The 27350-nt window shown below is 34.3% G+C and overlaps 1 protein-coding gene across 1 annotated transcript in view; it reads right to left on the reverse strand.

Moving 5' to 3' along the window:
- The window catches only part of LOC107193718, a 177465-nt gene that overhangs the window by 35536 nt on the left and 114579 nt on the right, over window positions 1–27350 (reverse strand). The window contains exons 12-18 of the mRNA XM_015583220.1: window positions 26458–26870; window positions 25333–25462; window positions 24026–24490; window positions 22235–22405; window positions 19865–20000; window positions 17184–17321; window positions 1309–1490 (exon numbers count right to left, since the gene is read on the reverse strand). Coding sequence (XP_015438706.1) covers window positions 1309–1490; window positions 17184–17321; window positions 19865–20000; window positions 22235–22405; window positions 24026–24490; window positions 25333–25462; window positions 26458–26870 — 1635 coding nt within the window. The remainder of the gene's footprint in view (window positions 1–1308; window positions 1491–17183; window positions 17322–19864; window positions 20001–22234; window positions 22406–24025; window positions 24491–25332; window positions 25463–26457; window positions 26871–27350) is intronic.

Here is a 27350-nt window from a genome sequence, read left to right on the forward strand (position 1 = left end):
GTCTAGTACTTTGAATGTTTTAGAAAATTATTCCAGATAAAGATGTATGGAACTACTGAAAATTACTTTAGATTCCTTTTCCTTATTCTGTAAATTCTTTGATTGGAATATGAATGTTGCTGGAAGTATGAACATTTTCACAGGACAATGATATAAATGGAACTTTCAAACTTTTTTAAGTGTTACAGTGATATTTCGTTATATGTTCCATAATGTCAATAATATTGATTTCCCTGCAACATCCATAATTATTACAAATGTCAATATAACGAAATATGTTTTATACGATGTCTGTGGTGTAATAAAAATCTGTGTTTCGATTACGTTTTTGATACGTATTACTCACTTATATGTAATAATATAGAATAAAAATATACTGTTAGTCCGATATTTGAAAATATACGTGCGTTCGTTGTCATTGTTAAACTGTTGTACATTTGAGTAAAGATGCAATAAATATGATATGTGGCGACATCTACGGCGAAACGTCCAAGCTACTAGCCAATTAGTATTCTCTTCTCACAAGTAGATGGCGGTGCCATCGATTGCTTGCATCACGTGTCGGTATAGTTTGTCTACCAGTTTCAGCGTTTCACCACGGATGGCGCCACAAGTCAAGTGAGCTAGTTTCTAAACGTAAAAGATTCTTGCCGCTATTTGCACGGTGTTTTATAACCAGAACGACACAAATTATTTAAACAATATTTCTACATTAGACTAAATCGATATACAATTTCCCACTTTTATGGATTAATGTATATCATAATTCTAACTTAAAAATTACCAATTTTATATTTTTATATGATCTCCTCCATTTTTAGCGGTTTTATATGCTCAAAAAAAATGAATTCCCTATACTTTATTGAAATTTTTATATTACTGTGTTTCGTTCAATTGTGTTTGCTACAAATGCAGAAAAGTTACAGTCTAGTCAATATATTACCGATAGAAAGTTTAAAGCCATTACTCTTTAACAAAAGAAATAGCTTACACGTATCATTTCAGGCAATAATGAACTATTGAGAATGATAAAATAATAATTGTGTAAATAAAAACAACCATCATAACAATACCATCTCTGGTAAGAAAACTGAATAGAGTCAAGTACAACAATACAATCAGCCGTAAAAATGCTCAAAATATGAAAAGTTCTGTAACTTTTTATACAAATATTAATTCATTATTTCTCTGAACATAATTCATCTTCCAAGTTATGCCACCAGATTATAAATCACCGGATTATGAATCAGTACAAGGTATTGATTCTCAAGTTCACTTGCATGCAGCCATAGAAATATGAATTCTTACCGTAATTCGGTTAACCTTCTCGTCCAATATGTGGGGCTGCTCCAAAACGATCTCGTACGAGAAGAGTCTGTCGTGTGCTGCTTTGAATTCTGTTCGTAACGCTGTTAATTCGCGGTGAAGCGTGCGAGCCATTTGAGCTTCCTCGACTTTGGCAGTTAACGACTCCCACTTTTCCAATGTACCTGAAACAAGATACATTGATTATTAATTTAATTAATTACATAAACACACGTGACATTACGTAATAAGTGATCTATCTATCTCGTCCATCAATTTCACACAAAGCAGTTAAATGGCTGCTAACATTTTTACTGTGACAAAAATTTGAAGTACTAATTCTCGTGTTGCTATGGCCGGGTCACTGTTGACCCGTCGATGATCGTACCAGTGATAAAGTGAATTCTTATTTTATAAGTATACATTCGTATAAAACTTTATTGTGGGTCACGATTAACCCAACTATAGGCCACGGTGGTCTGTATTCTGAGAGTATTTGTCATTCAAAAAGCATCATTTTCGATTTAGAAAGAATCACGGAATTGATATTTGAATGTAAAACAGTAGATAAATGATTCAACGGTTCTATAAAACTTACAGATACGACTTTCTTATTTGGATGTTTTGTGTGGGATATAAAATGCAAGAAATGAGTCATTTCATGGAGGAAAATGTAGAAGCATAAATCATACAAGATACAATGGGAATTGCGTAAAATTTTCGTATATAATGTAAAATTAGTAGATAAATTCTATCTATCAATTTGTCATTCCAGAAGAAGACAGGTTCTAATATTACCTGAAAAATGTTCATTTATATTATTTCTTTAGAAAGTATATCACTGTAGAAAATACAACAGACAATTAACAGACATATGTATAATACAATTTGGAAAATAAACTTCGTTTACAAACTACATTCCCACTTAATATGCTTCTGTCAAGAGTGACAATGTTTCAGGTAACCCAATTACCATTCCAGTATTTCTATCAGTTACAAAAGTGTGAATGAAAAAGAATTTATTGAAATAAGTAGAATAAATAACGGGATTTTAAAAAAAAAACGAGGTAATTGAAATGTTTAATAAACAGGGTAATAATTTTATGATTATGTCTTATTTCTGAGCCAACAAAGTTGTAAAAGGAAGTGTCCCTCTATAATTACGCGTGACAGTTTCCTTTCGACTGCATATCCTGCTTATTACACTATTATTTACGTCATTTCTGATGTCAGGTTTTCAGGCGGCTCGTACAGCTATCATTATGTCAGCGAGAATAAGTAGTCGGACATTTAAGGTCAAGCAGCTTATGCCTGTGTGCATATGCAGTTCACATGGCTTCAATGACCCGCTTCTTCTTTGATACTTTCCTTCGGTACTTTCTTCTTTGAAACTATGTTGCCCTTAAAAAAACATGAACGCGCCTTGTCGACTGTCGACTTCATTTAATTGAATTTGAATTGTACCGTTCAATCTTACCATTCGATTCTTTCTTATAAACAGATTAAATTGAAATTAAATTCAAGTATACGCTAATAATTCAAACTTAGGTGCATTATAATCCCAATAAAATAAATTAAATATGCTAAAATTTGAATATTCAAATTCAATGGAACATTCAAACTCAAAAATTCTAAATAAAATTCTCGAATTCAAACATTCTAACTCTAATTTGAATATTCCCGATTAACCTTTATATTCTAATATGCAAATTGGAATAATGGAATTCAAATATCCAAGTTCAAATAGTCAAACTGTAACATTTGAGTTCAAATATTCAAATTGAAGTATTTAAATTCAAATACTCAAATTATAATATGCAAGTTCAAATACTCAGATTTGAATATTTCACTTCTAATTCAAATATTCAATTAATATCATTATTAAATATTATCAAAGTCATATATTCGTCAAGTAAAATATTCCAACGAATACATAAAATCCAAAAAATATTTGAACTTTTCAGTTAAAGTAAGATAAGTAAGGAAACAAGATAGGTAACTAATTTCTAGATATCTTAGCTATAACAAAAAATAAGGGATCTCGCCAGGAGTTCTATAAATATTTTCTCCAACAAGAAGAATATTCAAAGCAGGATGTGTAAAAATATCCGGGTATTTATGCTTTCCCCCGAGGCATTATTTATTACAATTTTTACACTCTCTACAACATCCGGAATGTTGCTCATATTAAATACCGACGCTCCGAACAGTTTCAGATTAAACGCCTAGTGGATACCGATAATTACGGCTCGGATACACTTTCTTATTTTTTATAGTAATTTCATGAGTCTATAACGCCCATAGATCGAAGCAACCGAAGAAAAATTAAAAGAAAGATTTCTATTGCATTATTGTAACACTGCAGATTTTCTGTAAAATGACGTTTCCTCAATCTTCTCATTTATTTTTATTTGCATGCAGCTTAATGAAAAATGGAAGTCAAAAAAATAAAGAGATTTTAATTATTTTGAGAATATATAGAAAAAAATTGAAGGCTAACAATAGGTTCCTTTTGTTATAATAATTTATAATTATTTATTCTTAAGGGACGTACAAATATTACTTGTTTAAAGAATACTGTAAATATCTTAACTAAATCTTGTAGGATAATAATAATTTGTTAATACCATAGTGATCAATGATACAAAATAAATCAAGTAAAATTCTATACTAATGAAATCAAAAGTTTGTTTAACTTTGAACGTGAAAGCTTGAACACAAGTATCACTCCAACAATATGAAGAATACATTAAATAAAATAATTAAAATCTTCATTATAGCTGTAAATAGGTGCAGAAGTATTGCACTAGTTTCAAAATACACTTACATTTACATTAATAAACAATTGCTAGGTAACGACTGCAAGATATTTCCCTTTACATACACATAGGTACCCACGTTTTTCATTTACTTTTTAAGAACCATCAAATATTATATATTTCTTGTTAATGTTACACGATATTTATGATTATTGCCTGATCTACATGCTTTCTAATTCACATTCGTACGAATAATCTTACCAAATGATTGAAATTTTTTCTTCTTACACGGTGAAAACTTCGTGGTCAGAATTTATAATAAAATTTAATAAAAATGATGACTTATTGAAAACGTAGCTTGATAGAAACCATGAACCTTTTCCACGAAAAAGCAACGAAAAGCTCACAGCGAGATGTCCACAGCCTGGACACAGTGAAAATTTCATCGAAATCCTACTTTCCTGCCAACGAAACGCGTTTATGTGTACTTCGTAAGAGGTTTCTGTGCGAGGGAGACAAGTTATTCGGGTGAAAGCTGATCGGATTGCCCTTTCTGGACTACATGGTAACCATGACCACGGAATCCGCGTAATTACTGTCCCGTAAATAGAAACAAGAATTGGAAGAAAGTGAATAGACACGAGGAAAATAAGCGTTGGATTCAAGATCACGATCGATTAAGAGCTCACCGAGCGCAATTAGCGATGACTGATCGTTCGATAATTGCTGCCACTTATAACTCATAGGACGCAATGAAAAGGAAACTTTAAAGTGACATCGGTAAGTTGTGTCTAACAGGAAATAGTGAGAATTATTCTGTCGGTGAAATTATTCGAGAAACTGAATTAATTCAAATTATAGTTTGATAGAGGACTTTTGGCCATTAAACTGAGGTTGTTTACGCGAATTCACAATTTTGGACACAATTTATAAAAATTAAAATTCCATGCTTATTCAACAGTAGTTCCAGTTTACTATGTTTTGCACGTTTAGAGACACTACGAATGCACGGAGATTCTTAAATAGTAATAAAAACTAGATTATATCAATAAGACTAGACAAATAGACGATTTTACAGAATTCAAAGAGGATCAAGGAAAAACTTCTTCCAACAATCAAGTGATTTAATAAAACAAAAAATAAAGATTTCGTTTACTTTTGCCAAATTTTTCACTTTCACTGTGATCTATATAAATCTGTGTACCATACATACACAAACAGATTTCGTGCTCTGGTAAAGAAATATTAAGTTACGAAAAAAACAAATGGAAAAATAGAAAACTTTTAGATAATATAGTCACACTACACGGCTAAGTGCAATCACTGCATATAAATCTTCAGAGAAATAATTGAAAAATGATGATAATTTGTTACATTCATTTTCCTCATTATAAATAAAGTACGGATTTCAGCATTTTTGTATACATTATTGACTACCTTATAAATTGATTATTTCTACATACTCTACTTCTTTTCTATTGAATTATACACGGATCTGCTAACAGGTTACCTCTTTAGACTTTCTTACGGCCGGCTTTACGATATTTAAAGACTCGTTAAATTTATATCTTGCAGTAATCGAGGAAAGACTCGATAAAACACTGGAATAAGTTGGATTCTTTTGTTTCTCCTTAATAGTGGCACACGTCCCCCTTTTTTCTACCCACTCGGAATTCGAGATTTCACTTGATAAACTACCTATGTAGCTCGTCGTCGCGCGCCGCTTTTTACTAACCGGACGTGACAAAGTGAAAGTCGATTTTTCCGCGGTAACTTTTGAAAAAGTCGACACTTAGTTTCTTTCGTAGGCCAACGACTAGTTTTCACGTTTCTACGTATTTCATACTGTTCAGTAGGGGAAACTACATCGAAACAGATGTTGAACTGTTTTATACTCTTCAATAAATTATTGCATTACTGTTGAATTAAAGTTAATAGAAAGTCTATGTCGAAAAATAGAAAAATCTAAGTTGAATTCAATTTAATTCGAGGTCTAAGAAGAAAAAAAAATCAGTTGCATTACTATTGAATCAAATTGAATTAGAAGATTTTACGTTAAACAGAATTAAAGAAATATATTTTTTTGTCGCCAGATTCTAATACACAATAAACATGTAAACTATTATTTTCAGATTAGTTAACGAATTTCTGCAATAAAGAATATGATTAAAGATCAAAAATTGTCTTTGGGTCAAATTAAATCGAACACAGTGCACGAAGGTTAAACAATATATTAAAAATGTCACCTTGTAGTATTTTCCTCAGTAATAATTTATTGTTTTTTTTTTTTAGTATTCCAACGTATCTGTAGTATTTAATTGTATTAGAGTGTAGTAATATCGTTCGAATAGAAGAAAATGTCAATGACGAATGTAAATTGGAAAACGCTAGACCTTCGAGTTATTCTCGTTACGATCGTCATAAATATTAATGAAAGAACTAGACTCCTTTGGATCTTTGCCGACAAAGAGTTTACTCTTCCATGACGAGTAACAACTGCTTATTTAGAACAGTGATCTGTCAGTTGTGCGAGGTGAAACACAAGTTGTTCTACTGAACATCGTGTTAGTTCACATTCGGACATTTCCTAACTAATAACAATCCCTTCCTTTCGAAGATGTTTGAGCGTTAAATTTTTCCTGTGCCACAGAAAACCCACGGGGATCACGGAGGGTGAATAGAAACGCTAACAAAGCCACACATTTGCATAAATATCCAAAAATCTAGTAACAACAGATCAGCGTAATTAAATTATGTTCTTTGTTTAACCAATTAAGGAGAAAACTATAATCTTATGATAATTCTTTGTAAGTAGAGCTAGTTTTAATTATTTCTTGTATTTTATTGTGCACAATTCTGCTTAACCTATTTCTGTTACAACTTACCCCAGCGTTGTTACATTTAGCCCCAAGTTGTGGCAAAAAGTAACACTCCAGCTAGGTCATTTTTCACGGTCATAATACTTTTAACAATTAGTTTAAATACATTTGATCAATATGGAACTAATCTCGAATCTCCAACCTAGCCATATAAATCAACATTAAATCTCTATCTAAAATATAGACTTGTATATTTCATGAAAACCAAAACCTGTTACTTTCAATCACGATCTTCCCTACATTCTACATTCCCAATGCAAGATTCATCTCAGAGTACAAGTCATGAAAATCACAGATGCGCCATAGTATCATATCCTCCACGCGAACAATCTCCAACAACCATATTCCTAAACAGCCAACCTCGTTCGAAAAGCATCAAGCGAGCTTCAATCTCACGGTTCGTAACGTCTCCGCCAATGAAATCACAACGAACAAACATGATCGTTAAAACTGTGTTTTAGGGGGATAGGAACACGTTTATCCACGTCCACGGAAAAACAAAAACGTGGGCATGGACGAAAGAACAAAGAAAAAAATGAAAATGCTGACCGGTGGAGCAATGAATTTCACACTGACCTACAGGAAACGATGGGGAATGCACGGAATAATTGCCGACACCCCGCGTGCAAGACGTATCATGTATTACATGTAATATACGCTTCGTGTTATCACGCTCGACTGGCCGCGCGCTCAGTAGAGCAGAAATTAGGTAGCTCATCCTGCGGTCTTTTTGTCTCGTCGGTGAACTTGCACCGCGAATCGAGCCAATAACACCGGAGACTACATTGTTCGGAGCGAAGAACCGAGGCTCGTTCCACTTCTCGTCACGATCACGACGCAGAAATCTACAGCTGTGTCTACACTAGGATGGCTCTTGTTTATTCTTGATAAAAAAAATTTTTCAAAATTTTTCTCGCGACACCCCGCAGAATAGTTCAAATTAATAAGAAAATAATCTGTGCAAAATTTGAGCTCGATAGGGTAACGGGAAACGTACCCTCGGGCTCTTAAACATTAAAATAATTAATTAAATACTCATAAAACCAAGTAGAAGAATCGGTTTGTAAAAATATTGTAAAATATTGGTCCAAAAATACAATTTTCTTTAAAGCATTGAAGTTAGTAAATAAACTTGGAGTAGTTAATGATACCGCAGAGAGAGAGAGGGATTAAATTATTATCGAAGAATATAATAAATTATTTACAAAGAATGAAGAACATAAAGATCACGACGCAGAAACCTTTAGCTGTGTCTACACTAAGGTGGCTCTTATTTACTCTTGATGTACAAATTTTTCAAATTTTCTCTCGCGAGTCCAATAAAAAGTAATACATTATCAAAAATATTGTTTGTCTTAAACTGTCTCTAATCAACACAGAATCAGTAGTTTGCTTTGCAAATAAAAATAAATACAACATACATACAAAGCACACCCAATGGGCATTGGCCCAAATGCTCTAGTCCTGCCAATTTTTTTTAAATTAAATTCCCTTCAGATTTTGTTCGGTGGAATTGAAATATTTTTACTTGAAACTCATTTATTTATTAAATTTCCTACTTAGATGTTGAACCAGCCAATTTGATCGTGATTTGTCGTAGAGTCCAAGGGAACTTCGGTACCCAGAAAATTTCGATCTTTTTAAACTCCGCAATTTTGTCGGACACCTCAATAGAAGCATCGGGCAATTTTTTTTATTTGCTGATATTAAGTTCTTCGGAATGTAACCACCCCTTAAAAGTTAATGTATATTTTTCTATTTTCCTGTATATCTTGAAAGCCTTAGTAAATATCAAAAAATTGTTACAATAAAAATTTAATGACTATTTATACTCTATAAACGCGTACAATAAAACTGTTAAGTTTATTTTTTAAATATATAAATCAACATATTTTAAACAATTTCATTATCCACCTTTATAGAATATAAGAAACCGTTAAATTTTCATTGTAATGGCCTAGTCCCTAAGGTTTTCTACTTCCATCGACATGTTAAGAAATTAGTCGATCATTGGCGAATGTGTAAATGCATTTATTATTTTTTAATGGAGGAAGGACATCTCAGGCGCAAGAATCTGATACTCATAAACATGGAGGGACGCCACCGCATTCACAACGCTTCGTGCCGCGATACCGGACGCCCATTAATAGAAACGGTAACTTAATTTATTACCATCCTCTCATCGATCGAATCACGACCGTTCGCGCCAATATATTACTACTACTTTCTCCGAGCGTGTCTAACATTTATCACCTCGGAAAATAAATAAGAAAGATCGAGTTATCGTGTTCCGTGCCGTGAGCATCGTACGGTCTTAATGATTAATTAACAACCGCGGCAAAAGACTACGAAATTCGTGTACAACCGCGACACGACTCAATTCCTTGACGCGATAACACGTCAAAGGGGTAATTTATTAATTAGTTTCGCGTACACGATAAAACTAGCCCGATTACTCTCCTTTCATTTCACGATACGAGTATCTTTAATCACTGGCTTCTAGTTTGATTAATTGTGTGACTTGTTCGTTTCATTAAAATTTTTGAAATGGACTATAAATAAAATTATCACCTAGGCAATGAAGAAATAGTTGATACATATTTGTGAAAATTGTGAAATTAACCATACATACACTTACAGACTCTGCGATTAAGTATCAACTTATTAGCATAAAATTGATCAATTTCCAAGTGTTACAAAAGGAAAATCATAGATTCTCTGAACCGTAACACTCTACTTCGGGATTTTTGATATAATATGTTTACTGAAGAGTTACCATTGCAATCAGCATGTTAACCCTCGAGTTCCTATGGCACTTGCAGGATACTGACCAGTTAATACCATTCAAATTACGTAGAAAATATATTTGCGTTTTCACAATTAAAAAAGATATTCGGGGGGTCACACATAAATGTACCTATTACATACATTTTTGACCAAAAATGATCACTTTTTTAATGAAAAAATGCCAGTAGTCGAAAGGTTAAATTTTCTGTTCTCTCAGAAAATTCGTTTATGGGTCATTCGTGACCCCGGTACTATCCCATATTCTAATATTTACAATAGTTAAGGAAATTGTAATACACATAATCTTCTATTTTTCTTTCTTTTACTATCAGTGCACGCGTTAATTGGCAATGGTCGACATTCCCAGTTTCCGTTGGCTTCGTTTGAGAAATAATTCTTTCAAATTTCTCACCGTTAATAATGCAATTAAGAGGGCCAGGTTTACGACGCGTCCGTCTGCTACGAGGGAGACGATGAAGAAGGTCAACGTTAACGCCAGAACGAATGCAAGCTCGTTAATCAACTACGTTCTAAAGTTTCCTACGGACCACGGACTACGGAAGAACTTTCTTTCGAAATTTCTGTTGTACAAGATGATTCAAAACGAGCATGAAAAATATTGACAAACTGTTTAACCCTTGAGGACTAAATTGTCGAATTACTATTCTCTGAACAAAACTTTGCATCTCAGAAAAGTGAGTCAAAAAAACTACTGGTGTCAAATTGAATTTTCTGAAGTTTCTCTGATAGTGGATATACTTCAAAATTAAAGTCTTTTTTTAGACGTTCCTCTGATAATGAATATAATTATAAATGAAAGTCTGAGTTTGGATCAAATCGACTCGAACTGTGAGGGTTAAACTTGTTGGGTATTGCTGTTTTTTCATAATTATAATAATATTAATATTACATTGTATTTTTATGTCATCACGCAACGAGAATTGAAAACTAAATATAATTGGATCTGTCGTTAAAATGTGACAACATGGTATAACATTTCCAACACGTTATTATAGTATTAATAAATACGTATACTCGTTTCTTCTATTTCCAGATCCTACAAATTTTTGAACATGGAAGGAACATAAAATTTACTATTATTTCTCTGAACTATAATATTATTTCTTTAAATTTAAATTCATCCAAAATGGATGAATGTGGGAAGTATCGCTGTATGTATTAATATTAAACTGTCTTAATACACGATGTATACTAAACGACTAAATGTGAGTTGGCTATTGCATGTCACCACGTAACGAGAATAACTGAAATATAAACAACAGCCGTGAAAGTGTGACAGCATAATATGTCGTGTTATCGTAATACTAATAAATGCATTTGTTTCTTTTTTGTAAAAATCCTATAGTAACTTTAATTGAGATATTTCGGATATAAGAAAATTATTCAACAGCCTGTACTGTTTGTGCATTGAGCATCTACAAATTGGCAGACGCATTGCTATTAATACAGCTTGGCACGCGGATGACTTTGAACTAGGAGACTATTTGACCTACTTTACTTTTTACTAATTTCCTAGCCGTTAGTGGTTCATTGCTTCCGTTTTATCAGGAAAATCTTTACTGATAATAATTTAACTTTTGATCTTCTTATTCGATTTGCAAAATTACCAAAGAACATCTATGTTACATAACAGTTAAAATGATTCGAAGATTTTTAAATTATAGAGAAATTCATTGTAGATTTGAGATAAAATGAAGTTTATTTAATAAGGCAATATAATTAATTGTTGACGGAAGTGCAATGATCACATTTCGGATTTTATGCATTTATTAATTACCCAGTATAGACAGTTTTTCTATCATACTAGGAGAAAGTAAGACAAACGATTGATAAGATATTTTTTTTTAATTATTTATTTCTGTAAGTGTAAATGATCTAATCCGTGAGACACTAATATCATTACTGGCAAAATGTTTGAAACTGGGAGTGGAACTACAGCTTTAACAGAAGTTAACAAATGTTTTACTATATTTAATACCTTAACAAAATAAAAACTTGCAAACTGTGCACGATCTCATCAGCGTTAAGTACAGAAGCGAATCAATAGGCGTTATTCGAGGCGCTCGCGTCATGCAATTTTCATTTTACGTTGTTTTGGTTCCGCAAACGATAACCTCGGTTCGCTTAAAGCCGGACGATAAAAGAGAGAATAATTTTCAGGTTGTGCTCGAGGGACAGTGGTCGTCCTTTGGGGCAGTCGTATTATCAACAGGAGGCACGTCAATTTGACAGGTAACGGGACACTGCTTGAGAAAAATACCAGGTCTATCTTCCGGGATGATGTCAGACCCATAAACGATCGTCGTCGCTCCGAAACGAAATCGTTGAAACGCGAAATAACACGTTGCGTGCGGGCGAGCGTACGAAAAATAACCATCTGTGTAAATAAACGGTCGAAAAATGGACGTACAGTTCGAAGTATCGACTTCAGAGTTGCGTAATATAATAAACAGACTGTGGATGTTTATGCATTTATAGCAAATTTTAACATTCTAAATTCAGTAAAATAAAGGCCTAAATAAAATTTAAAATACCGACAAATAACTTTCTGTATAAATAAACGGTAGAAAATTGGACGTACGTCAATACTGTAGAGTTTTGTAATACAATTTACCTAGTCGATGTATGTTTATGTAAAAACATAAAGATTGTCTAAATTAAATTTTTTTTCGTCTAAGAAAATTACAGTTCTCTATTTTTCCGTCCATGACATACGATCTTGTACAAATTCCAATCCTTCATGTTTGTGAAGCTTGGTGAAAGGGGGCTTATTCGCTCTCTTTCGCGTTACTCGTTTTCAAAACTTGTTGCACACGTCGTACAACAACTGGTAAATTTAATATTGCTCTGATTTGAGAAGCGTTCAATTTATTTTTTCGAGCTTTATGAAAGATTTTTCCTCTATCCCTTTGACTCAATTTCTTTGTACGGCCTGTAGACTTTTTTGCCCCATATTTATCACCCAATTGCAAAAAATGATTAATAACATTTGAAGATCTATGAATTTTTTCTGCGATTTTGCTGTTTGATAAATTCATGTCCTTGAACGCAATGATTAATCCCTTTTCGTGGTCATTTAATGGCTTTCCACGACCCATTACCCTTTAAATAATTATAATTTTTTAAAAGCGTTAAATAACTATAATTTATATTATAATTTATATTAAAATATACAAACATGAAAGAATTTTGTACTTATCTCATAAAATTTCTTGAAAATATGTAGTAACAAAAATATTTCTTAAATAAATGATCGTGAACCTAAGATTATTTCGCTCTATTACTAGAATAATTTTCAGCAAATTTCATAATCAATTACGTCTAAACACTTGCGCTGTCGAAACTAAACTAAATGTTGCTATAGTACTTAGAACACGTCTATTCAAAACATAAACAAACATCACAGGAGGTGTTCCACAAAGCAGATAAGAATGATAACTGTAAACACACTAGTTCGAGCTATGAACCTACCATTATTTTGGCTACTGTATTTCGCCCATATTTCCAGTAATTAGTAACTCTGAAAATCTGCAATTTCGTCATTCCTAATTTTCGTCTTAAAATTAATTCGACATATAAAATCTACCCTTGTGAAAGTGTCCCACAATTTTATTAACATCCTGTAGAATACATCGTGCACAGGCAATTGTTATTAGAAAAAAATCGTTGTAACATTAAATCCATATGAATTTATTCGACAACCTGAAGGTTTAGTAAAATTTTATTCACAGAATCGTTGGAGTTAACGTTTCTTTGGATAATGATCGACCCCGTGTCAGTCCAGTGAAACATTCGAAAGGATTTACGGGTGGAGGGGTTCAAACACATACGGAAGCGTACGTACAGGCGTCATCCGGCAGATCCTTAGCGATAATCTCCTGGTACACGTAACAGGTATCCGGTGGATCTTTCCTGACAGCCCGCTCCGGTTTCGCGAACACCATCGCGAGGCACGATCGACGCTCCTCACTAGTCGATTAACCGTTTTATAATTACCGCCGCTAATTGCACCGCACACTCGACAACACCGCCGTCTCGACGATCTTTCGTTTATTTGGTCGGCTAATTAAACGAATTCAGTCCACTCGATCGAGTTTCCAGTCCTTAGACACTGATCACTGAAGCGGTTGTGAATAAATTCTAAATCCTAGTCACGTGAATTTCTCGGTTGGAAGATGTTGGATTTTCTAGATTTCGAAAGTTTTATGAATTTAATTTGGTAGATATAGTAAATGTATATGCTTTTTCTTTAAATAGGAATTTAGAAAAGGAAGTACTGAGATTGGTGGATATTTAAATAATTGAATATGAAATGTCAGTTCAGTTGTAGTGTAACAATCACCGTTGAAAATTCTTGGAGGTAAATTATCGAATTAGGAACTCTATCAGAATCTTAAATGACATTCAATTGTGACGTTTATTCTAGACCTTTATTTAGATTGGCGCGAAAGATACTAGAACATCCTATTTTTAACAGCAAAATCATTCGAGTATTTTTCATTAAAACCATTCATCACGACTATTCATGGAATAAACAATCTCAAACTTTCGACCGGTAGTATGTACAATAAAACCATTCTATTAGGTCGATGCATAAGTAATATCGTTCATTAACAAAAAAAAAACCAAATCGACCGACCACGTCCATTGGAGAAATACAGATGTTTGAACCGACTGTCAGCTTTCGAAACGTCAAACTGCGCGCGCGCGCGCGCGCACAATCGCGAGAATCAGCTGTTGCGAATCGGAACAGGCGTCGAGATGTGTCATCGACGACGTTCATTGCTTGATACTGACCGAGCTACTGAGCAAGCACACGCGACGCCGATCATTTCGATCCTCCCGCGAGACCGACCACGGGAACGGCCGAGTACCGGTTCGTGCGGCTTCGTCGACCGATGCTTCTTATAAGGTGAGACTCGAAGGTGCACTCGATGGACAGTCGCGGGACTGTGTCCACCCACGTGTGCGAACCCCCCACACACACACCTTCCGAGCCAACGTCCGGATTACCGATCGCTAGTTATGGGTCAGTAAACTATTCATACGTGTTCGAAGTCCTAACGAAAGGTTTTGATTCCTGACAGAAAGTTTGGACAGTCCAAACAGAGCTGGTCGAAATCAGATGACCAATGTCTCAAGGTCATGGCCAGACGTTCAAGGTCGTGATTAAATTCTCAAGGTCATCTCTCACAATCGCCTGTTGGCTCCAAAGACGACGATCGAGACGTCAGTAATAATAACTGATCAATCCCTAAACATTATTAATCCATAGGCTTTTACGAATTTATGACAATGAAAATATGAAAACGAGTTTAGTAATTTATTATGTAATAATGTTATTACAGCACTTTGGTAGATTACTGTAATAATACTCGGTCTGTGTGTCCTCGATCGTTTCATCAACAATCTAAATCGTCGAATGTATTTCACCTGTAGATTGTAATTAGGTGCATGTGAAAATCAATTAAATCTTTTAAAAAAGAAATAATATGTGTAGTGCTTCTGCATCGTTTGAAGTCTACTTGCTGTAGCAATTAAGAAAATAAATTATGGGTGCATAGCGAATAGTTTTTTTAACAAAAAATCATGCTGCAGGCAGACAAACGCTGTAAGGAAATTATACAATAGTTCATTCGAAATATAATAGCATTCGAGCGTTTCACGTGGAACACAACGAAACACTTAATGCAATTAAGTACAAGCAAGATAAATGAGATTGATTTCGTAATGATTTTATTTAAGATCATCCACAAATAATGAGCATTAATGATTACATTCGGAAAATATTATTACGAAGATTGGTAAATTTTTCATTACATACATCTTTTTCAATTTATCTGAAACTATAATAAAAATTAAAGGATTCAAATAATAATATGATTACACGAATATTTTAATACTAACTACATATGAAGATTATCAATTAATACGCTGAAATGCTACTTATTTAACGAGAGCCGGTGAAGTAGTAATAATACCAAGTCTAAATAATACTCTATACAGGTAAAAACAAAAAAAGAAACAAGAGAACAAATTAGTAAAAAGCCACAACAAAGCAGTGTTTTATTATATAATAATTACATTGAACATGTACAAAGGTCAACTAAAAATGAAAATACTCTAAAGGTTCGTTACATTCGCAACCGTTTCGTTGCAATAAAGCAAAAATAACACGAAAAATATATATTGATTAATATATGTATATATGTATAAACGTCTATATAAATCATATAAACGTCTGTTGTCACAAAATTAAATATTAATATTATATATATGTAAAGTAAGTACACACAAGGAATACATGAAAATTTTCACTTCACTAACGCGAAATTTCCAAGTTGTTGCATTCCGTTTTAACGTATAGTAATTGTTGCGTAACATAGTTACAACTTATCGATCACTTTGAAATTAAATCGAGGCAACGTGTTATGCAAAACAGTATCAAAATCATAAACATTTTTCTTTTGTCAGAGAGACTGTTCAACCAAAATTGATATGCAAAATAATTCATTATTCAACATGCAGATGACCAGTTCGTAATTCAAACAAATTTACGCATGCATGTGTATGTTTATTATGCGCAGGCTGTAATTATAACTTAAAGCCTCTCAAAATACTCGATGAAAGTCGAGTCACTCATAAAAATTTGGTGATTTCAATCCATCGAATGCAAGCGTCACACTCGTAAGAATTTAAATATTAAAGAAATGATTAACATTAAATACAATTTACATTTCACAAAAATGAAAAGAAAAAGAAGTAATTGTATCACTCCAGATGCATACACATCCCAAGAATATTTATGATATACGTGGAAAATGAAGATGCATATTCAATATGCTAATACTTGATATATCAGTCTTTAAAAAATAACATACAAAGGTATATACAATATGAATATTGTGGATCCTAGTAATCTATATAGATAGTATATTCATAGTTATCACTCCAATGATGCTATGAAATATAATACATGCTGTCTATATGCGCGAGTCGATTAACATGCAGAAAATAATCGATTCTCCACAAATTTTCTTAACTGATCAGTTTAAAAGACTCAAGACGCCACTATTAGGACACTTTTTTATATTGACAAAATAAGAAAAATTGTAATAAAACATAGTAAAGAGTGAAGGGACGTTCGCATTAGTGAAGAAGTAAGGTTCAAAATGTACCTATTCGTTATATTCGTATTATCCAAATGCATGGTGATTTTGTTGGCGAGGGATATTGGAGAATGTCAGATCACTCGATCACTTTTGTCCACTCCAATCTCATCCCTTCATAGGGGTTACTCAAAGGGGTTCGGGTTTCAGAAGTTAAGAGAGAAGCACGAAGATGAGCCCGCTCAGTGCAGTGACCAATACAGCGGTCATGTACGACAGCGATATAGAAAGTGATCGATGTTCAATTTGATACTTGTACTCACCACGGATTTGTTTCACATATTTTTCGCTTCGGAACGAATTGCTCACGGACTCCACTAGCGCGTGAAGACACCTCAGATTTTCTCTGCACGCGCACTCCACCTCCGGCTGGAACATAAAAGAACAAATCAATCTCTGATCTATGAACTCGGCTTCACGATTCAAACCACGAAACCACGATTCAACGAATTTACGAATTAACGCAGCAACTACACAGATGGAAAATTACGAACAATTTTACTGTATTAATGTACTACTCGAACCATCTGGGGTAACATATATGAAGATAATTGAAATAATTATGACACGACTGATGAAGAATTTGACAAAAATACCCGAAGGATTTTTAGATTCCGTATCTTTTGGAGATCGTATCTTTACATGTCATCGCGCTTATCGATGTACGCAGTTATGAGCAAAAAATTTACACTTTTTAAAAGTTGACGTACTTAGCAATGGTTAAAACACGATCTCCAAATAGATAAATGACCTGATAATATAAATGACATGAATTAGTCAATTCAGTTTCAAAATATCCTTTGTAATTTATTCTACCGGTCTCTCTACTTCTAATCCATATTTATAAACACACTACATGCTTTCAAAAATACTGGATACTATCATGCACACTAAACACACTTGACTACTGCATTATAATTCTATGCATTTCGATCGTCAGTATTTTCATTCTCTTTTTCATTTTGAAGCAAACATTAGAAGAAAAGAATCAGGATTCTATTTGGTTGTGTTCAAAATAACTACTGCAAATATGAAATATTTAAAAATTAAAGAATAGTAATAATAAAAATTTCGACTTCACTATTAACTGTTAAATTTAATAGTAACAAAGAATAGATAGAAGATAACAATTAATTATAAATTATCTTCGATGGAAGCAACCTTAAATACATGAAATAATAATTATTTTATTATATAAAATTAATCCAACATTTCTTACACTCAAAGACAATGAAAACGTAAAATATCAATATAGATTACAACAGACATTGAGTACTACCATACCTTGGCATGCAAAAGCAGAGTTTTTTTTAGTAAACATACCTTAGTAAATGCAACATGGAATTGTCCATGTAGCAAGCCAGACTTACTGCTCATGTGAGTGTACACGTCTGTGATTTGTCGGCACACGTTGCAAAAGCAGGATAAGAACAGAAGCAGCGATAAACATGCAAGCAAGCGTTGTTACACGCACTCTTTCTGCAGTTTACTCGTATCATAGAACGTAAATATTTTACAGAGATTGGTATTCATGGTGTTGCAACAAACACATTAAGGCTATTGGTATAAACTCATTAACATATATTTACTATTATGTTACATTATTAATAATTATTCCATTCATTTATAAATTTACAGTTTAGAATATATGTAGGCACAAACTACAAATAAACTAATGTACCTTTCATAAGCGATTTTTGTCCTTCATAATCATAAAAAAACGGTGTGAAACGAATACTCTATGACATATATAATAACAAACATTTTATAAAATGATTATACTCGGATACTTAAATTTCTTCACAATATGAAAATAAATGGGTTCAATATGAACTACATTTATAATTGTACAACATTCCTCATTTCAGCCGTTCCAGTATCTTCCAAAAATCTATACAATTATCTTTTCTATGCTCTATGTAGAAACGTACAGCCATATTCATAAAATCCACATAATGTACACATTGTATATTACAAAAAAAACATTCAAATTCAATACTGGCGTCGTCATTAAAAAAAAATTGAAGAAAGATAGCAGCATGTACAGGAAAGAAAGCAAACATATTTTTATAATACACAATACCGCCGTTGAAAATAATATAATGGACTATTCCAAAACTAATGAGACTGTATTCATAAATTCTCTTTTACGATATACTTTTAACGTCACTATTTCGATTGCGAGAAATTTTTATCTCTAGCAACGTTTACGACATTGGTTTGAATGATCATCAATTTTCATTAATAAAAAAAAAGGTACGAACTGTTGCAAATTCTTAATAATTATTATTCTTAGTAATTGCAATTCTATTCAAGTACCTCTATTATTATAGTAACTCAATTATTCCGGAATAATTTTTCAATGTATCTGACGGAAACTGACACCCTTGGTGCAGACCTAAGTACAAAAGCTTTTCGAAATAAATAAATGCATTCTTATTACTTCTGAAACAGTCCGCATAAATATTTCAACGATGAAATGCAAGCTAACACACAGATCGTATTAGCCGACAGTTAAAACGAAAAGCACAGCAAAAAGCTTAACACACTAGCGACCGATAAAGATTTTCTAAAACTTGCTGTGTAACCAGCAATGTCAATGACGTAAAATCATTGTAATACATATGCAATAATATTCACATGTGAAAAGAACACTGTTATCTAGAAAACAATGAATCATGCACGCGTTTGAAAACGAAATTTTTCGTTTCCGGTCGAAAAAAACGGTCGTCAATGCGTTAATGGAACTTTCGGTAGCTCCGTGAGCCCGGCGATGCAAGATTCAGCAGGAACAAACGTACGATGTTGGTACCGGTGCAAACGGTTCTGCGATAAAAATTACTAGCCAACTTATGAACCCTTTTCCGCAGTGTGTCGAACAACTGGTACATCTTACGCGCCATCAAATACGAAAGCGGAAACAACGCTGGGAATATACGTACGCAATCCTCAGACATCACCCCGGTATTCGACCTCAGGAACAGATTTTCAGCGAGCACGAGCTGCGACTGCGATTTCTCCACCACGTTCCGGATGTCCTCCACATCACTGTCGCTGTCTTCCGTGGTATCGGTGACTTCCTGTAACAGATTCGAGGCACTCTATTTAGTATTTTATCTACAAGTATTTGTGTAACATTCAATATTGGAAAATATATACAATATACTATGAATTTTTATCCATACATTCATTATTAATTTATAAGAAATGGAACATTTATTGTGACATTATGGATTTTGTAAAATGAAAATTTTATTGATGTCACGTAAACCTTTCTTTTTTTTTGTTTCTATTTTATTAATAAAACTTCGTTAAAATAAATATTTGTTTTGTTGTGGTTTCCGAAATTTGTCCATAAAAATGTGAATTTTTTTTAGGATTTTCAAATGTATAGAAAGAATTGTTGATTTTAAATGAACTATTGTTTTGGTGAATTTAAAGTATAATTTTAGAATGTATTTCAAAGAATCTACTGAATTTCTATCAATTGACGCACGTTGTTGTGGGATAATGACTTTGTACCACTCATGAAACGATAGTGGAGTCAAGCAGAGAGAATCTAATGATGCTTTCGTGGACTCGTGCCAGTGGCGCTCAGAACGTTTGCGATCAAAAACGAAGTACTTGATACCTGATTATGACAGTTATATAAGGTACACTAAAATCGAGATAAAGATCTTGATCTTTCTGTACACAAATATTACGTACATTGGATACTGTCCGTGCGATAATTTTGTAAATTTATTTTTATTAAACTACTGATGCAAACTACTTTCTTCACATTTTTTAATTTTGACCCACAATTTGATTACAAACTACGCGTAAATATAACGAAGCTACGGTAATACATACAAATTTTAATGACCATTCTGCTTCCGATTTAAAATAGAAATGACAAAAAGATTTCTCAGACAATTCATAAATCAAATAAAAGTGAAATGAGAGCAAATAACAAATCTGAACAAAGTTGACAGAATATGATGAAGCAACGTTATATACATATTTAAACGTTCTATTTTTAGTAATATAGTAAACATGCAGTTAAACTCAGGGGTAATAGGTTATTATTGTATATTACTGCACATTGAAGTCCGCGTAAAATGATATTTGCCAGATTGCACTGAAAATTGTATCCGTTGTAAAGAATATTCACAGCGATATGTGATTTGCATGTGTCGTCAAATGAAGCAATATGAACCCGACTACAAAGGAACATCTACAACGAAAGTGTCCGTAATTACATCGTTTACCCTCGTTAAGAAATCATCAGCCTGGAGACGCATTCGTCTCGCAAAATCCTTGATAAGAGACAGAGAAACTCGACTACAAAATTTGTCACGTGCAACGAACTATCTTGTTTGAATCATTATTTTATACGAAATAAAAACAAAAATTATTATTAAAATATTATCTCCTATGTTACAGATTGAATGACAATTGGAATAAGAAAAATTAACCATTTGTGTATTATATGTTAATAAAAAAAATGTTTAAAAACAGCATGCATGAGCAAGAAGGTAATAATTCGGTGCAAGGTTGCGAGGTAAGAATGAATTTATTATCAATATTTAGCCGTTCTCATGTTTAAACATTTGAAATCAAGATTTTATTTGCTGCAGAGGAATCACACTCTGCCCACAGCATTATACAAACGATGCTCAACACGTTTATTTCTACATAATTTGAATATTATAACACACAGAAAACACTAAACGTCTAAGGCAAATAATGTACGACTTCGGTATACACTTGATACTGACAGACCTCGATACATTACGATACAAAAATAATATTATCAAAATGTGAAGTAAATCATAACGTATGGAGACTGCTGTAAGTAATTTCATACGTACAAACTATGGATCATAAAAATAAAAAAATTCATAGGAACACAACTGTGAATAGCACAAAAGCTACCATTGTTTATATAACTACAGAATATTATCGACTGAATATTTCGATGAAAATCATACCGATGTCGAACGTAACGATACAGTGAAATCATTTTATATGCACCAGGATATAAGGCATCAATAGTATGTACAAAATATGGGACATAATCGTGTACACATTTATCTATCTACAATATATACAAAATAAGGGAAACATTGTGTTAATATTGTTTAGTATGTAAATTTACCGAATTGCAATATCTACACATTAAGGGAATAATAGTGTTTATATTATTTAGTGTAGAAATTTATCTATCTGCAGTATGTAAAAAATAAAGGAAAAAGAATAGTGCCTATACTATGAACTATCACAGGAAGAATACGGACACTTGGTCGAGAAAGAAGAATAGAATGGAACGTACATGGTGTATACGACTTCTAGGCAGTGGAGAACTAGTGGGGACTGCGCTCATACTGGAGGCACAATCGGACTGACTATCGAGGAAGTTTCGGTAATCGTCTCCAAACTCCAGCAATCGTCGAGCGGTTTCTACATCCGGCGCTTCGCTGTACGGTTCGCTCATATACTTTTCCTAGCAAAAAAAAAAAAAAGACAAATAAACAATAATGTAAAGAAAAACTAAATAGTGATAGTAACAGAGAAAATACTGGATTAATTATACAACAAAACAACCAAAGCAACTAAGAAATGGATTAGTAATACTTTTATCAAAAGTCATGTCGTTCCTTCAATGTTATTAATTCTTTAAAAAATCAATAGGTACAAATTCTATTACTGTATCTTTATTCAAAATTAAATATCACGTTAGCAGCTTTTTATTAACCCTCAAGGACACGGGCGGCGTATTCCATACGCCACCGGTACGGAGAAGTCTGCTATTTCTCTAAATTATTTTTAGTCGAAAAATGTTTTTATTTTTTCATCCTAATTATCTGCCATTAACAATATAAAATTATTAAACTATGTGATAACAATAAACCTGCTGCTGTTTTTTAAAACTACGAAAAAAAGTAAGTAGTGTATTCACTGTCCGTGTCCTTGAGGCTTATCTTGATAGGGAGCTGCACTGACAAAATTCCCCTTTGTATACACTAAATATTATGATACTGATGTACTGAGTATAGTTAGTACAGAAGTAATCCAGGTGATCAGTCTTCCTCTGCAAGCTATCAAACTAACACAAAGTGGGACAATAAACACAAATATACCAAGGAGACTAGTTTTTAACTACTACAGCTTCTTCATTACATTTCTAATTTTTACAGAGTATCTGAATTTCCGTCAACCTCATACCCTTCCCAAATTACAATCATATACAGTGAGAGTCAAAACTAAGTGTACACCTTGCACAAGGTGAGATATGATTTTTTTAACGTTTGCAGGATAAATAGGCAGTCACCATGTTCGAGAAAAAAAATTCGAAATTATGACCACAAAATTTGGTAAATATCGTTGAACCTGGTGAATGTACTATTATGGTTCGCGTGCAGCATGGTAACCTCTGATGTAGGACAGTTGGCTTTTATTCATAGTACTATGGACAGATTTGGATATTTAAATATTTCAAAATCAAATTCAGCTGCAAGCATGGGTCTTCTAGTGAGAGTTCATGACCTAAGATATGTATATAGCAGAGGTGGTGAAAAATTGTTTGCTGGAAAACACTTTCAATCAGTCAGATCCTACATCCACAGTTACCAGATCCTATGTAAAATGTTAAATTCTAAAGTAAGAGAAATAAATATGAATGAATCCCATACCTTCAAAGTGTCTACTCACTTTTGACTCTCACTGTATGTCCAGTACATGAAGAACGAAACATGAATTTTCAATAAATGGTACCAATAATCCAAAAACGTCTTTACGCTTCACACATGTAAGGTCTATCTTCCGACTTTATATTACCAAATCTTACTGTCTGTTTCACATTAGAAAATTTGTCTTCGAATTCCCATACCGCCACATAATTAATAAATAATACCGACGACCCAAAACCAACAAAAAAAAATACACTCTACGCTTAAAATTTCAAAATTGCCTTCACGTACTATGCCCACCCTATCATTCGAACCGTCTATCCTCTAGTTACTTTCAACGATACGATGAAAAAAAATCGACAGCTGAACTTTCATAGAAACCGCGGGTGTACCAGTTCCCGTATGCCCAAGGTCAAAAGGCTAAACGTATTTACCTGGTAGTTATCCCAGGCCTGCTCGGAGAACGAGTTGTTCCCAAGACTGTTCATCTCGACGTCGCTGTCGACGTTCAGCTGCTGATTGGACAGCTGTTTGCCGGCGAGCACGGTGTCGAGGAGCCCGTCTTCGTACGTGAAACGCGCGAGCGTGCAGTTACGTTGCTCCTCGGCCTCGGTCTCGGACGCGGAAGCCACCGCGATACAGCACGGTAACCTGAATGGCGGCGTCGGGTCGCTGACGATCGTCCTCTCGGCGGAGAGCTGCTGATGAGCCGTGCACCCGGAGAACGAGCCGGACTTTACCAGGGTCGTCAACCGTCCGTGACAGTCACGTGAGATCGTGCGTATCGAACGACTGCCGCTCATTTTTCGTGTCGATCGTTGCTGATTCGACGAGCTGCCGTCGCTCCCGGCGGAATTGTTGGCGTTCACCGCCTCCGAGCTCGAGTCACTTTTGCGGCCCTAGATACGCAGAAAAGTAAGCAAACATGAAGGTTTTATCATTTCGGTTTGCTTAGTCTAGGCTAGGTTCTGTTCTATGTTATTCGGGTTTGGAGTCAAATTGAATGCTATGACTGTTTGTATTAGTCCTTCGAATTTCTGTGGCTGGGTCATTGAGGACTCGTCGATGAACAGTTACTGAAGTAGGCAGGTCATTTGAACAGTTCTGGGAGTACAGTGGGGAGACAACTTATATTGTTTTTAACCCCTGTCTGTTCTTCATTTTTTCTAATTCATTTGTTCCTCGATGTCAAGTTTACACAGTGGTAAACTAGTAATATAAGGAAGAGATAAATAATTAGATTTGCACATTTTTTTAAATAGAAACCTTCTGCTAAGTTTACCTACACATGATAGAATAACATCATTCCTTAGGAGAGAAATGTGTTAAATTGACATAGGAAACGGATGAGGGTTAAAATATTTCTAGTTTTTAATATGATCATCTTTGACGTCAATGCACTTGAGCCAACGATGTTCCAATTTTATAGACCAAGGTTCTAATTGCTATTGACAAATTTGCATTCGAATTTGTTTCTGGTCAGTTATTAGGAGACAAGACTCGACGTAAGGGTCCTTTTGTCAAAGTAGCTGTATACAAAGTACTGTGTAGTATAGGTTACAATTTATTAAAAAAACAAATAAATATCTTCGATGAACTAAATATTTCAGAACTATTATCCACGTAGTTATGTAGGTAATGAAGCGAGTATCGTCATTAGCATTAATTCGATGTGCAATGTAAATATTAGAACGGTGAGAATAAATGGTGGAACACTATTCGCAACAGTATGCCATCTTACCAGATTCTTCTTGCGCAGTCTGCTCTTCTTCCGGCGTAACGAGCTGTTCCGAACAACCCGGCCATCATGGCACATGATCGACTCCTCCATCAGCGTGGATGTTGAATTGTTGAACGACTTTCGTGATCCCCTGTAATTGGAAATACAGAAACAAAGGGGTTAAGAGAAGCCTTGAGCTGGTGTTCCAAAGAAAGTATGATTTTACGGTGATACAGTTTGCACCGCGTGAATCGATCAGATCGAAAAAATTAATTGAATGTACGATGGAAATCAAATACAACGCGATTGACTGTATGATGTTTGTTAGTAATTTTTGATGGATGGGTAATTGAAGCTTTTCTCAGGCGATGTAGAATGATAGTTGTTAGCTAAGTTTTTGTTTCGAGAGAAAATATAGTACCCTTTACATCGAATTATTATTGTTGGTGTTTTAAAAGAAAAATAAGGAAGGTTTACTTCGATAATGTCAAACATAAGTTTGTTTGGCGACAATTACATTGAAACCGATGTCAATTATTTGATGCCAAAAATTAATATAAAAACAATACTATCAGATACATGGACAAGTAATGGCCAATTCCATCCTAAATTATTATTAACATGGAACAATAGCTACAGGATCCATTATGTACTTGAAACATATCTCCCTAACTTCTCCAATATATTGTCATTTTCCTGACATAAGTTGAATTCCTAGTCGAGAAACCACAGCAAAATTGCAACGCCAGCTTAACTCTTTTAATATCTAAATTATAAATTTCTTATACAAACAATTAATCACTATTCACTTTAGTTTACTGATGTATTTAATTAAAAAAAAATGAAAATGGTGCAGGTTCTACGTGGACCAGGTATTGTACAAATATACGTATACTGTGAGTATAGTACAACAGTCAGTGTTCCATTCAAAGTTATAAAACTCTTTGTAAAAAAAAAACATACTCATTCCAGATATTGTCACTAAAATGATAAAATAGGCGTCTATAATACTGTAGTAGACAAATCCAGTTAGGGGGTTAATTAACTCAAACTCTTATACTATGCAGCTTGTACACAGACAACCAACAACAAAACAAAGCAGTAGAAAGAGAAGAAAAAAAGTATACGGAATACAAATACACTCACGTGGCATCTAGGGACGCAGACTTTGTCGGCGGCGTGGCGATCAGCTGATGGAGCGCAGTCTCCGAGATCGAGAACTGCGAAATCGGATCGTTCGTTTGATTCATGCCGGGTTTGTTCCCGATTTGCGAGATGCACGAGACGCTCCAGGGCCTGGGACCGTTCGTCTTTTGTTTCGAACGCATCACGACTTTCGGCGTGCTCGCGTCCAAGATAGGATTCGGCTCGTTCACCGGCGTCTTCTCCGGATCGTCGAAGATCTCTTGCGACACCGACTGGGACGTGCAACCGAGGGCACCTTCGAAACGTCGGTAAGTCGCTACGCTGCTTTGCAGATCCTCGGACGAGACCGACTGCCTATCCCCGTCGGACTCCTCAGTCGTGTACTCGCCGCTCGCATCGCAGCTATCCAACGGCTGTAATTCCAGTTGATTACAATTTGTTGCGAAATCATGTAATCCCCTCCCCCCATCGTTAAAACTGGCGCGAGCGTGACCGCGCGGAGGACACGTTGAAACACTTAAACGATCCGAGTATTATCCCCTTACCGCATCGCGTGACGAAATTTTGCAATACTAGTGACCTCCCTTTTTTGTTTCTTTTTTTTTTTTTTCAATTTCATCTCGTGACTGTCACCGCTCGAATGGTGATTTGTAACCGTCTTTGTTTGGACTTTGAGGGTGATGTGAGGGTTTTTAAGGCGTTACTCCAGTAATAATCCTTGCTATACGCTGACTGATCCAGTACTGTTCGCGAGTGTTAAACTTCTCGCATGGATATTGTCTTGTTTTCATGAAACGGTTGCTACTAGAGATGTACAGACTAGAGTTTTGGGCGAGTAGCCGACAGAGTTTGACACAATTTTATTCGAATAATTATAGTGAAAAGCAGCAATA

The sequence above is a fragment of the Dufourea novaeangliae genome, unplaced genomic scaffold (assembly GCF_001272555.1).
Source record: "Dufourea novaeangliae isolate 0120121106 unplaced genomic scaffold, ASM127255v1 scaffold25, whole genome shotgun sequence".
In the NCBI taxonomy this organism is placed as follows: Eukaryota; Metazoa; Arthropoda; class Insecta; order Hymenoptera; family Halictidae; genus Dufourea; species Dufourea novaeangliae.